The sequence below is a fragment of the Lycorma delicatula genome, chromosome 6 (genome assembly GCF_047948215.1).
Source record: "Lycorma delicatula isolate Av1 chromosome 6, ASM4794821v1, whole genome shotgun sequence".
In the NCBI taxonomy this organism is placed as follows: domain Eukaryota; kingdom Metazoa; phylum Arthropoda; class Insecta; order Hemiptera; family Fulgoridae; genus Lycorma; species Lycorma delicatula.
The window spans coordinates 73,883,360-73,895,023 of NC_134460.1; the positions used below are offsets into that span (position 1 = coordinate 73,883,360).

At 31.0% G+C, this 11,664-nt stretch overlaps 1 protein-coding gene across 1 annotated transcript; it reads right to left on the bottom strand.

Annotated features, from left to right (window-relative positions):
• Positions 1-1,547: 1,547 nt before the first annotated feature.
• LOC142326889 (uncharacterized) lies at positions 1,548-1,955 on the bottom strand. Its single transcript, XM_075369620.1, has one exon. It carries the CDS (start codon positions 1,953-1,955, stop codon positions 1,548-1,550), a length of 408 nt encoding a protein of 135 aa, XP_075225735.1.
• Positions 1,956-11,664: the final 9,709 nt, after the last annotated feature.

An 11,664-nucleotide genomic window follows, 5' to 3' on the forward strand; every position in this document is an offset into this window, starting at 1 on the left:
CCTTGCACACGTCAAGACTGCAATCCAGATCTCACGTACTCGCCGACTTTTCTGTCAGCTAGACGTTGCTCTGCCGCATTACACAGCAACGTGCTGCATTATCAAAACAAGTGGACTAAAAGATGAGTACCAATAGCATGGCCACCAAGGATCCTACACATGACCCCACTAGATTTCTTTTTGTGGGCAATGAAAAATATTGTTTATTGGGAGAAAATCCGTGACATTAACCATCTACGGGAGAGAATTGTTGCGGTAGCATCCATTACACCTGACATACTGGTGAGTAGGTTAGATTTTGATTGCACGTTTCTTGACGTGTGCTCGTGCAACAATGAATGGTGCACATATCGAAGTGATTAAACACAAAAAATTCTTAATTTACCCTTCAGACTCTACCCCGTGTAAGTAAACTGAGGAGTTCTATTTTATAAACACTATTGTTTTATTTTATGTTAATTTTATTTCTTATTTTCTTAAAAGCATATATACGCTACTAACTTTACTTCTTTGCTCTTAAAATTTCTGTGGCCAATCATTATTTTCTAATTTTTGAATTGTTTACTTTATTTTGTACTATTAGAAGGTTAATTTTAGTCATGACTTAACTCATTCTATACATTTCAAAATTTAGGTGTTGTTATTCTATTAATGATTATGTGAAAGTGACAAGGGCACAGGATCTCTCATAATATATCAAGTATATATCTTTACGATTTTAAAATGATCATTAACCTATAAAATATGTTTATTTAATGGAATTGGCTTCCGTGCGATGATTAACTTGCAAATCTAATGTGGAAAGATTTGCACATGTCCTCCAGGCCGGATGTAGTAAATTTTCTGGTAATTGTGATAACTAATGTAGTTTATCACATATATGTTATGTTACGTGCTATTTTATTAACGATTACATTTCTCCACTTTAGATCATCCAGATAACACAACTATTCACCATTCAGCAGATCTATAATTAATAAATTTTATTATTGTTCTTTAATTCACAAGATGTCAAATAGCCTAGAATATTTAGAATTAACACTAGTCACTTGAAAGGTTAAACATAGTGTCAAGACTTATAACGAGTCTTTTAATTTAATTAGGTAATTTACAGGAGTTGACTCAAGGTATGAAACTGTTCAGTCTCAAATTGTTGAATTAGATTTTAATGAAAACGTTTTGTATGATAGGATTCAGATTAAAGATAACCTATGTAATTTATAATGTAAATTTACTTCATTAATTAATAATATTTATAGCCTTCATTAATTAATAATATTTATAGCCTTGATAATTAGACTCCAATCAAAATATGTGTACCACTAATTACTCCTATCCAATTACCTCCAATTAATTTACCATTATTTGATGTAAACATTCTTGAATTGCAATATTATTTTAATATGTTTAACAATTTGTTCTCTCTTTCTCTCTCTCTCTCTGTTAAATGCCTTTTCCAGATCTAAATATAAATATTTTTATATTTATATGTGGTCTGGAAAAGACCACATATGAATCTCCTTGCTTTTTAATAAATCTTTCTCCGATCACTCTATTAACCCTTTTGCAAACCTTGTTCCCTTCCCCCTTCTAAACCAAAACTTATCTTCCCCAATTGATCTCTCTAGTCTTCCATAAAGTCTCCCATTCAACACTCTTAGTAGTATCCTAGCTGTATGCGATATAAGGCTAATAATGGCCCTAAATTCCTCACATTTCAATGTATTCTTCTTTTCTATTGGGACCATAATAGTAGTCATGAAATCTTCTGGCCAATAACCACTCTCATATATCAAATTACACAGGCTTGTGATACCTCTAATTCTCCTTTCCCCTAAACCGTACCATAGCTCAGCCAGTACTTCATAGACTCCACATGCTTTCCTGTTAATTTCCTTTAAGGCTTTTTCTGTCTCTCCCTCCATAAAGTAACAACCTTTCTCCTTCTGATTCATCTTCAATTTCTAGGATTTCTGATCTTTTATCTACTTCGTAAAGTTCTTCCACATATCGTTTCCATCTATGTAGAACCTCATTCTTCCCATCAACCATCTCCCCATCTTCTATCACTATTTCCATTCTAGTTTTACTTTTTTCCTGTTTAAATACCAGTTTCATAACTACTTTATACATCTCTTCAAACTTCCCTACACTCCAATTTCTGAATATCTTCACACCTTTCCATCAACCATGTTTGCCGCACCCTTTCCATCTTTCTTCTTAGTTCCTTATTTAGTTTCCTGTACATCTTCTTACCTTCTGTTCTGACATTCTTTCACTTTCTTCTCTCATCCATTTTATCGAGCATCACCTCTGTAACCCATTCTTTCTTTATCCTCATAGTCTGCTTTTTACCGCCATCATCTTTGATGGCATTTATTAGATCCACCTTCATATATATCCATTTCATATTTGGATCTGTGTGTTCTTCGCTTCTCTCTCTATTTGCCAAATAATTCTCCTTTAGCCTTTCCCTCTTGTCTCCATCTTTCAGTATCTCCCTCTTTAACCTCTCTACTTTGTTCCTCTCTTTAACCTCTCTTTCCTTTGTTCACTCTCTTCATCCATAACTCTCCCACCACAAGATTATGGTCTGAATCTATATCTGCACCTGGATGTGCTTTTGAATTTTTTAAACAATTTCTATACCTGTTTTCTATCATAAAGTAATCTATCTGGTACCTCTCTCTAGTTATTCTTGATGTCCATGTGTATCGGCCTCTCATGTGGGCTTGGAATAGCGTATTACCAATTACCAAAGAGTTCTCCTTATAGAAATCCACCAGTCTTGCCCTCTTGCATTTCTTATACCTAACGCAAAGACTCCCACAACATTTCCCTCTGATCCTTCCCTACCACCGCATTCCAATCTCCCATCACTATAATGCAAGCTCCTCCCCTTTTCCTATCTATCCATTGACACCTGTACATTTTCTCATTGGGTAGATATTACTTCTGTCATCTCAGTTCTGGATCCTGATTTCATTGAAGTTACAATTTCGCTTGGGATGGCAATCGATTCAGAAATATGCTCAAGCTATTTGGAAGAGATGGTCAAAAGATTATTTAAATCATTTACAGCAATGTTACAAATAGCAGATTTCAAAAAGAAGTACTTCTGAAGGTGACATAGTGTTATCAGATGAAAATATTATTCCTTTACATTGGAATCCTGGTTTAATTGTGAAGACATGTTGGATCAGACAATCTTGTACATGTAGCCGATAGTACACAAATTATTTTTATTTCCAATTTTAAACAATTGATCAAGTAATTAACAAATATATTATGTATTTATATATAATTGATTTATATACAAGAAATCATTATTTGGCTTTGTCCAGTCCATTACACATATACATTATTGTTTATTCAATGATTTAATTATATAAAAAATCTTATCTGACTTCACCTGATGCACTACACATATACATATTTGATAATGTCGATTTACTTATACAATTATCTGGCCTCACATGATAAATTAAAGGTGTTTATATATTCAAGATGTAAGACATATCTTTATTTTGAATTTATTCATTCTTTCATTCATGGATTTGCCTGTTAAGAATTACATTTATATGGTTTATAAATCTCTGTTATACAAGTATGAATTTTATTGTGCCATCTTTATCAAGGATTTGCTATATAAGAGATCCATTTACAGTGTATAAATTATGTTTTGCCATCTATCAAGGATTTGCCTTAAAAGAAATACATTTATATGGTGTATTAACCCTTATTCTTACCTTATTCTTACACTGCGTTGATTTAGTGGTGAACACATCTTTGCAAATCAGCTGATTTCAAAGTCGAGAGTTCTAAGGTTCAAATACTTGGCAGTTACTTTTATATGGATTTGAATACTAGATCGCAGATACCGGTGTTCTTTGATGGCTGGGTTTCAATTAACCACACATCTAGGAAATGGTCGACCTGAGACTGTTCAAGATTACACTTCACTTACACTCGTACATATCATCCTCATTCATCCTCTGAAGTAATACTTGACGGTGATTCCCGGAGGCTAACAGGAAAAAGTAACCCTTATTTTTATTTATTTTCTAAGTATGTTATATAAATAGTTGCTACTAACTTTACTTCTTCTTTGATCTTTAGATTCCTTTGACCAATCGGTATTATTTTCTAATTGTTGAATTGTTTACTTATTAATGTTACCTTTATTTTGTGCTAGTAGAAGGTTCACTTTAGTCTTATATGATCTCATAATTTATAAAATAATACTAAAAATATATTGAACTTTGATAAAAGAAAATTCTTAATAGTTTTTCTTAAAAGTAAATAAATACATTATGAAAATTAGTAACCAATTTATATGGCACTACTGTTACTTTGAAACTGATTGGAGTTAAAAGTTTGAAATCATGAAATTTTATTAATGTTATAATTGAAAAACCTATTACCCTCATAGATTTAGAAAGCCAATTCTGATAGTCTTATTTATATAGAAAAAAGTGGGATTACAGTGTTTATCAGTGATAACAGTTATCATTTATGTATTGTAGAATACTAATTTTTTACATGCATATTGCTTAAGACTGTCTATTTTTGGTATTTGTGACTTGAATATTTATTATAAATGTTAATAAATACTTAAATTTTTTTTTTGGGTTAAACTTAACATTATTTCAATAGCTATTAATCTGAATACATGCACAACTTTAATATTTAATAATAATTTACATAATTGTGTACATTAATTTTAATGTTTCTTATTATTAGTTGGTTATCCAGATTGTTGTAAATAACCCTATTATCCAAATAATAGGGTTTAACTATATTTCAGTAACATTACTCACATTCCTAAGTTTTTTTTTAATGGTAAAAGGTATATTGCATCACCTGTTAACCAATAAATATTAATTTGAATCTTGCAAATTCTGTCATACATGTTAATTTTAATATTTTTTCTACAATAGTGTTTTCTTCTTTGATTTCATAGCACAAATGGTATTCATTGTTTTTCAGAATCTTTGTCGAATTATACACACTTCATTTGTTCTTCTAATCAAGATGTATGTAATCAAGGAGTGTATAACAATGAGAGGATGCATGAATGCTTTCAATGTGGTAAATTATATAAACATATATCAACTTTAAGACGTCATCTTAAATTTGAATGTGGTGTTCAACCATTATTTCATTGTCCAAAATGTAATTATAAAGCGCATCGTAAAACACATTTACAAAGTCATATGATATTTCGTCATAAATTACTGTTTGAATTAAATATTTAATTATTATTGTTGTTAAATCTTTTTCTATTTATGTTTTTTGATAATTTTTGGAAAATGTAATTTACTTTAAATTTATGTATGTATTATTTTATTACAAAGAAAAATTAGAAATTATTGTTATGAATAAAAGTAATTTTATATTATAGAAATTGTAGTAATTTATAGAAAAAAGATATGAAAAATATTGGTTATAATAAAGTATTATTTTTTATACATAGGAATTAACTGTAATTAAAAAAAAAAATTATTACTATTAAATAAAAATATCTCGGTTATATGGTGGTTACTTTACAAATTGAGTTTTAATACAGTTCGAACATTCATTGTACGTTTGAATTAATGGTTTATATTTTAGCTAGATACAATTTCAGGACAAGCAAAGAATTTGCTTTATTATTTGTACTTGAGTGGATCTTGAATTTATAGAGAAAATCGTTTGATGCGGTATGTATTTCAAGTCGCCCAACAAAAAGTTATTGATCAATAATTTGCTGTTCCTATTTGAGTAAAAACATTTTGATCTGAGGGAATGTACTTGCCACCTGAAACGATACTAATGGAAACCAGGGTATACCCTGGATGGGGTTGTTTATATGGTACTGTAAATAATCTATTTACTACTACCTACCCCATTTCTGTAATACTGATTTTCCATTTTAGATTCTGTGAACACAGGTGAGGAGAGACCCTGCTACGTACATGCTGAAAATGCAGGGACCTGTAGAATCAGTATCCTTCGTATGCTCTAAAAGAAAGAGTGCCTGTGGATATTGATCTTGGGACTTTATTTTCTGATAGTTGCACAGTAACCCTAACAATTGAAGTGTATATCAAGTAAGTAAAACAGGGCTTCTAATCCCTCTAAAATAAAAATACAATACAGCACTTTAATGCAATATAGTACAATTTTTTTTCTTTGTCAAACTTTAGCTTTGGTCTTAAAAAAAAGAATAATGACTTTTTTAATATAACAATTTTATTTGGCATATAACATATAAATAAATTTAACTTATAAACAATTTTCACAATTCATGTGAATATAATTTTAGTGTAATTAATTTTTGTTTAATTTTGTAGAAGACGGAAGTATTTACTTAATATTTGTCATGATGCTCTCTATTAACAGTAGTTGGCAATTCCATTCTTGGTAGTATGATTTCTCCATTTTGTAACATAACAGTTTTCAAGTCAATACTTACATAGCAAGAGTACTACTTTTTTCTGTTATTTATAATTTACACTTAGGTTTTGTTGACTATCAAAGGCATCTTCATTTGTTTCTATAATTTTTTTCTCAAATTATTCCCTTTTGTTTTATTGACCTTGATATAATTCAATTTTTCATTTCTCAATTTTCTTTCCATTTGTCAAAACCAATGAAGTGTAATCCACTTTATTCATTGGTTTGTAGCTGATATTTTCATTCTGCAGTAAAGTTTAAGTTAAAACTATTTTTTGCTGCGCTGTACCTCTTGTAATAATAAAGGATTTTCTTTGAAAAACAGCTCAATTTTTTCAGAGCAATCTGAAAATTATTTTTTTTTATTAAAAAAAAAAAAAACATGTAATTTTTTACAAGTATGTTTTCATTATGTTTAATACTCTTAATATTGGTTTTTTTTTGTATATTCTACAATGCAATACCTTTATAATTTATACTTTAATGTTATACTCATAAATGATATAACCTTACCTATAAACACTTAAAACAAAATCTTAAAATAAAAATAAATTATACAATATATTTTGCTAAATATTAGAAAAATGTATTTGTACATTATTATATAAAATAACTCATTATGTTAATGTACCAAAAAATGTTAATGTACTGTGTGTAAAAATACACACAGTATGTATTCTGTTGAGGTCATTGAGCAGAAAAATCTCTACTCATGTAGGTTTTATGCAAAACAGTAAAAATCTGATGGGAGAATTTGAATTTATTAAATATTATTCTAAACATTTAAATAAAAGAATCATATTGGATTGTGTATAGATGAGAGATTAAATTCTAACTGTTCCCCCTCCTCCCAAGCCCTGTGATGACATTGATGATTAATTATTGTCATGTTTATATGTTTAGAGATCATCATTCAATCTTTTTTTTCTGATACAGCCTTTATTAATATCTAAAACTAATGACATAATATATATACACACACAGTGTTTCATTTTAATCTCCCCTGGTGATTTTCACATAAAATACGCACTTAAAAAAAATACCAAAACAAAAGTTACTCAGATTAGAGGGGAACATCTCATGGTGACCTTTTATTTTACCTTTGACCTTGGCTGTTATTTAAAGGTTAACATGTTTTTTTCAAATGGAATGACCTATTTTTGACCACTTCAATGAAAAGAGCAGAAAATCTTTTACATTGAAATACGTGGTTACAATGTGACCTTGGATCTTTTTTCAGGATGTTTCATTTTATTAGTCACCCCATGTGATTTTCTTGTAAACTATGCACAATAAAAAAATTGATCTAAACAAAAGTTACTCAGATTGAAGAGGGACACATAATGGTGACCTTTAATTTGGCCTTGACCTCATTTCGAGGTTAACATAGTTTTCTCAAGTGGAATAACCAATTTTTGACCCTACTAATGAAAAGAGCAGAAACTTTTACATCAGAATATGTACTCACACATGCCTTTGGACCGTTTTTGAAGGTCATAAGGCTAATCATCAGAGATAGTGATGCTCTTTACCAAAGTTTACCAGATAAATGGCTTGGAATATAAATATTCTGTAATATATTCTCCATATAACACTATTTCTGATGGTTAGTCATATGACAGTCAAAAAAGGTGCAAGGTCATATATGTGACCTTGGACACAACTGCAACTGAAGATGCAGGATCCTGTAAAAGTGGATTCTTGAACTTAACACATTCACTGCCATGCACATTGTTGGGCATCTCATTTCCCTGTGCCAGCCATTTTTGCCAGTTTAATGTATTTTTACAACAATATCTTAAATTCTAAATATCTCTAAAAGACTGAACAGAATTGAATGAAATTTTCTAGTTACCTTTAATAATGCTTCAGGGTGTGATATCTGGTAAAACAATCTCCTGGCTGTAGAGGGATATTCCAAGTAACAGAGAAACTTAGTTGAGCTGCAAATGTTCTTTGATTTGCAGACCACTAGAGGGTCTTTCTTTCTTCTTCGTATCTGGGATATGGATAAGTCTATGTTTTTTCATCTGCCCATCTTATCTGTGCATCTGTCCATCAGATTGTCTGTGTACAGGATCAATCTTGGCGGCTCTTACTGGCAAGCTGGGATGATGACTAGGTCCAGGAGAACTTGTATCTGTATGTAGCATTATCTTCTGTAGGTGTTTGGGTTTCAAGCATTTCCTTTATAATTTGTTGCATGTAATTCAGAAGTTTTGAATTGGAGTTCTGAAGCTTATACGGAGCATGTGAATTGCAAACAGCAGCCAAGAGGAAATAACATGAATACTTTCTTCGTCCATTTATCAGTTTTCTCATGAAGGGGTAGTACGAAAGATGCTGATCAGCAGTATCTACTCCATGCATGAACTTATTATAAATCAGCCACACATCCTGGTTTGAAAATCTTTTTCCTGGGATCTCTTTTGCTTTGAACTTCTACCATCTGTGCTGAATGAATGTTGGACACCATATTTACTACACGTTTCTCTCGCCAAGACTGCAGAAGGATTTTATCTTTATGCTTGAAGGTCATTTCACCTTTCTTTAGAGTGCCAGCAACAGAGAGCATTTTTTTAGGAATGCCACGATTTTTCCTCATGGTCCCCACAACACCAAAACCCCTCCTTTCCAGCATTTGAGTTAGTTTGATGCTGTTATAAAAATTGTCCATGTAGACAATATGACCTAAGCCTGGGAATGGTGCCAGCAGGTTCATAACAGTATCTACAAGTCGTCCACAATACACTTCTAAATTACAAATGTATCCAGTTATACTGTCACATACCATTCTCAACATGATCCCATATTTTATTATTTTGCCTGGATTGTAAATTCTAAAACCAAGTCTACCTCTCCACGCGAGCATACCTTCATCTAAAGCAATCCTCTGACTTGGTACGTAAGCTGACTTGAAACAGGTACAGAAAAAATCCAGTATGGGCCTTACTTTATACAGCCTATCATTGAAATGAAAAAAAATTTGAATTAGGCTAAATCTGTTACGGGACATTGTATTATTGAAGATAGGAGTGACAAAAATATTTGAGCAACTCCAGTACATTTCGAGTAGGTTTCTTTATAATGCCTGTAAGCATCCAAAGGCCTAAAAATTTCCTCATCTCTTCATTTGTCACGAGTTTCCAGGCATCAAACCTGCAGTGTTGGGTGAATGGTCTAGGCACAGATGACAAAAATTGTTCGGCATACCGATTGGTTTCAGTTACCAGAAATGACAAGAAGGTTGGCGTGAAAAACATAGTAAAATACTGAAAACAGTCTCTAGGATTTCCTGGAATGTTTGTTATGCCTAACTGTCTACTATATATTGGTACATTTCCTGGTATATCAGTATCGCTCCATTTATCAAAGTCAATTTCGGGAATATTTTGATTAGTTGAAGGCCTACCTGAATTATCTTGTTGAACTGAAGGAGCAAAATTACTCACGTTATATTATCTGATTCATTATCACTTTGTTCGTTCATCATTATATCTTCATCACCAGAATCTTCGTCTGAAAATATCTCGTCTAAAACGTGCTCAATTTGCTGTAAATCTAAACCTTTACTACGATTATACGCAGAGGACGCCATTTTCATAGCTTGTAAATAACAGATAAAAGTTCGATTATAATATCAAGAAAAAATTAAACTATCGAACAATTATCGAAAAAACCGCATAAATAATCGATAAGTTAAACCTTTATGTATCGATAGCCAAAACTTCACGTATGTTGACTGCCAGCAGTAGTAAGCAAAAACGTTTATATGAAGCAGTGTCCTAAAACGTTTAACGACGTGGTTGGCGTTGGTGAGAAAAAATGAAACGTCGATCGGCGTGTTTGGCGGTGAATGTGTTAATATGGTAAGTTTAACTTATCTCTTTACCGTATTTTGGCGGTTTATTGTAAAAAGAAATAAAATTTTGGCTTTTGTTCCCATGTATTCCAAACCTGGTCTTTTCTCACAGTACAACACATGTTCATTGTTTGACAGCAGGCAGTATAACAAAATAAAATTGTTAAACGGACCTGTACCTAATAGTTAAAGGGTTTCTTTTATTGTCCCTTTCTGGATTCCTACCATTATTATATTTTGTACTACTTTCATCATAATTAGTAGGAATCTGTTACTCAGGGTTGCTATGCCGGTTTTGTTACTGTATATTGATGAACATGCCAGAACAGAGTACAGAAATTCACAAAAACAGTTGAATAGACAGCTATAGATAAAGGTCAATGCTGGTCGTATCATGATTTTTTTTTTTTTTAACTTCCGGGGACCACTGTTGGGTATTGCTTCAGAGGATGAGGTGAATGACAAGTAGCATGTGAAAATACCCTGCCTAACCGGGATTTTAACCCGGGACCTCCGGTCCTATCATGATTACAAATGTGAATCGTCACCTAAAAGTAATTTTACCTAGTCTTATCATAATTAGTTATATTACTTCATTGAAATGTTACTTAGGTTATTAAATATATTTTAATCGTATATTTTCATATACTGATAATTTGATATTTGCAAATATCTAAAAGTTTAATATAATTAAAAGTTTCATTTAAAACAGGTACAGATTAAAGATTTTTTCAAGGATGCAGATTACTAGACTGGCCCTTCATGCGAATTCTCTTGGTATTGAATTGTAGTGGTTAGAATTCAATATCATTGTAAAAGAGTTAATCAAATTTTAATATCTATTATTGTTTTAATATCTTAATAGCTGAAGATTTAATCAGATACTAATTTTAAACAATTATTTTTATGAATTAATTGCAAAGTTAAATTTATAATTGCTACTAACATTTCTCACTTAACTTATATTAAAATGACTGATAACACCTACATCTTAAAAGTCATTACTGGTCTTAAAATTAAATGTTCATAATGCTCTATAAAAACAAGAGCTCTTTATAATGAGTTTGAAAAAATTCAGAAATTGTTTTGGGTGTTAAGAAAGTTATTTATTTACACAAGATATTTTATTTAACATTATATAAAGATCATGTTTTAAACAATTCCTAATTTTTTTGACAATTATTACAATCCAAAATTATATTTAACTGTAGCTGCATGCTCAAGAACACAATATATACTTTACAATAAACTGAAAATTCTTTATAGTAAAATAAATTGATATAGACACCTTCCAAATTAAAAAAAAAGAGTAAGAGGTTCATTTACATGAAAAAAAATTATATAGTATATTGTTAAAAAGTCTA

What these genes read in the sequence shown, in the direction of transcription:
- LOC142326889 (XM_075369620.1), bottom strand. Translation starts at nt 1,955, where the DNA reads ATGAATCAGAAGGAGAAAGGTTGTTACTTTATGGAGGGAGAGACAGAA.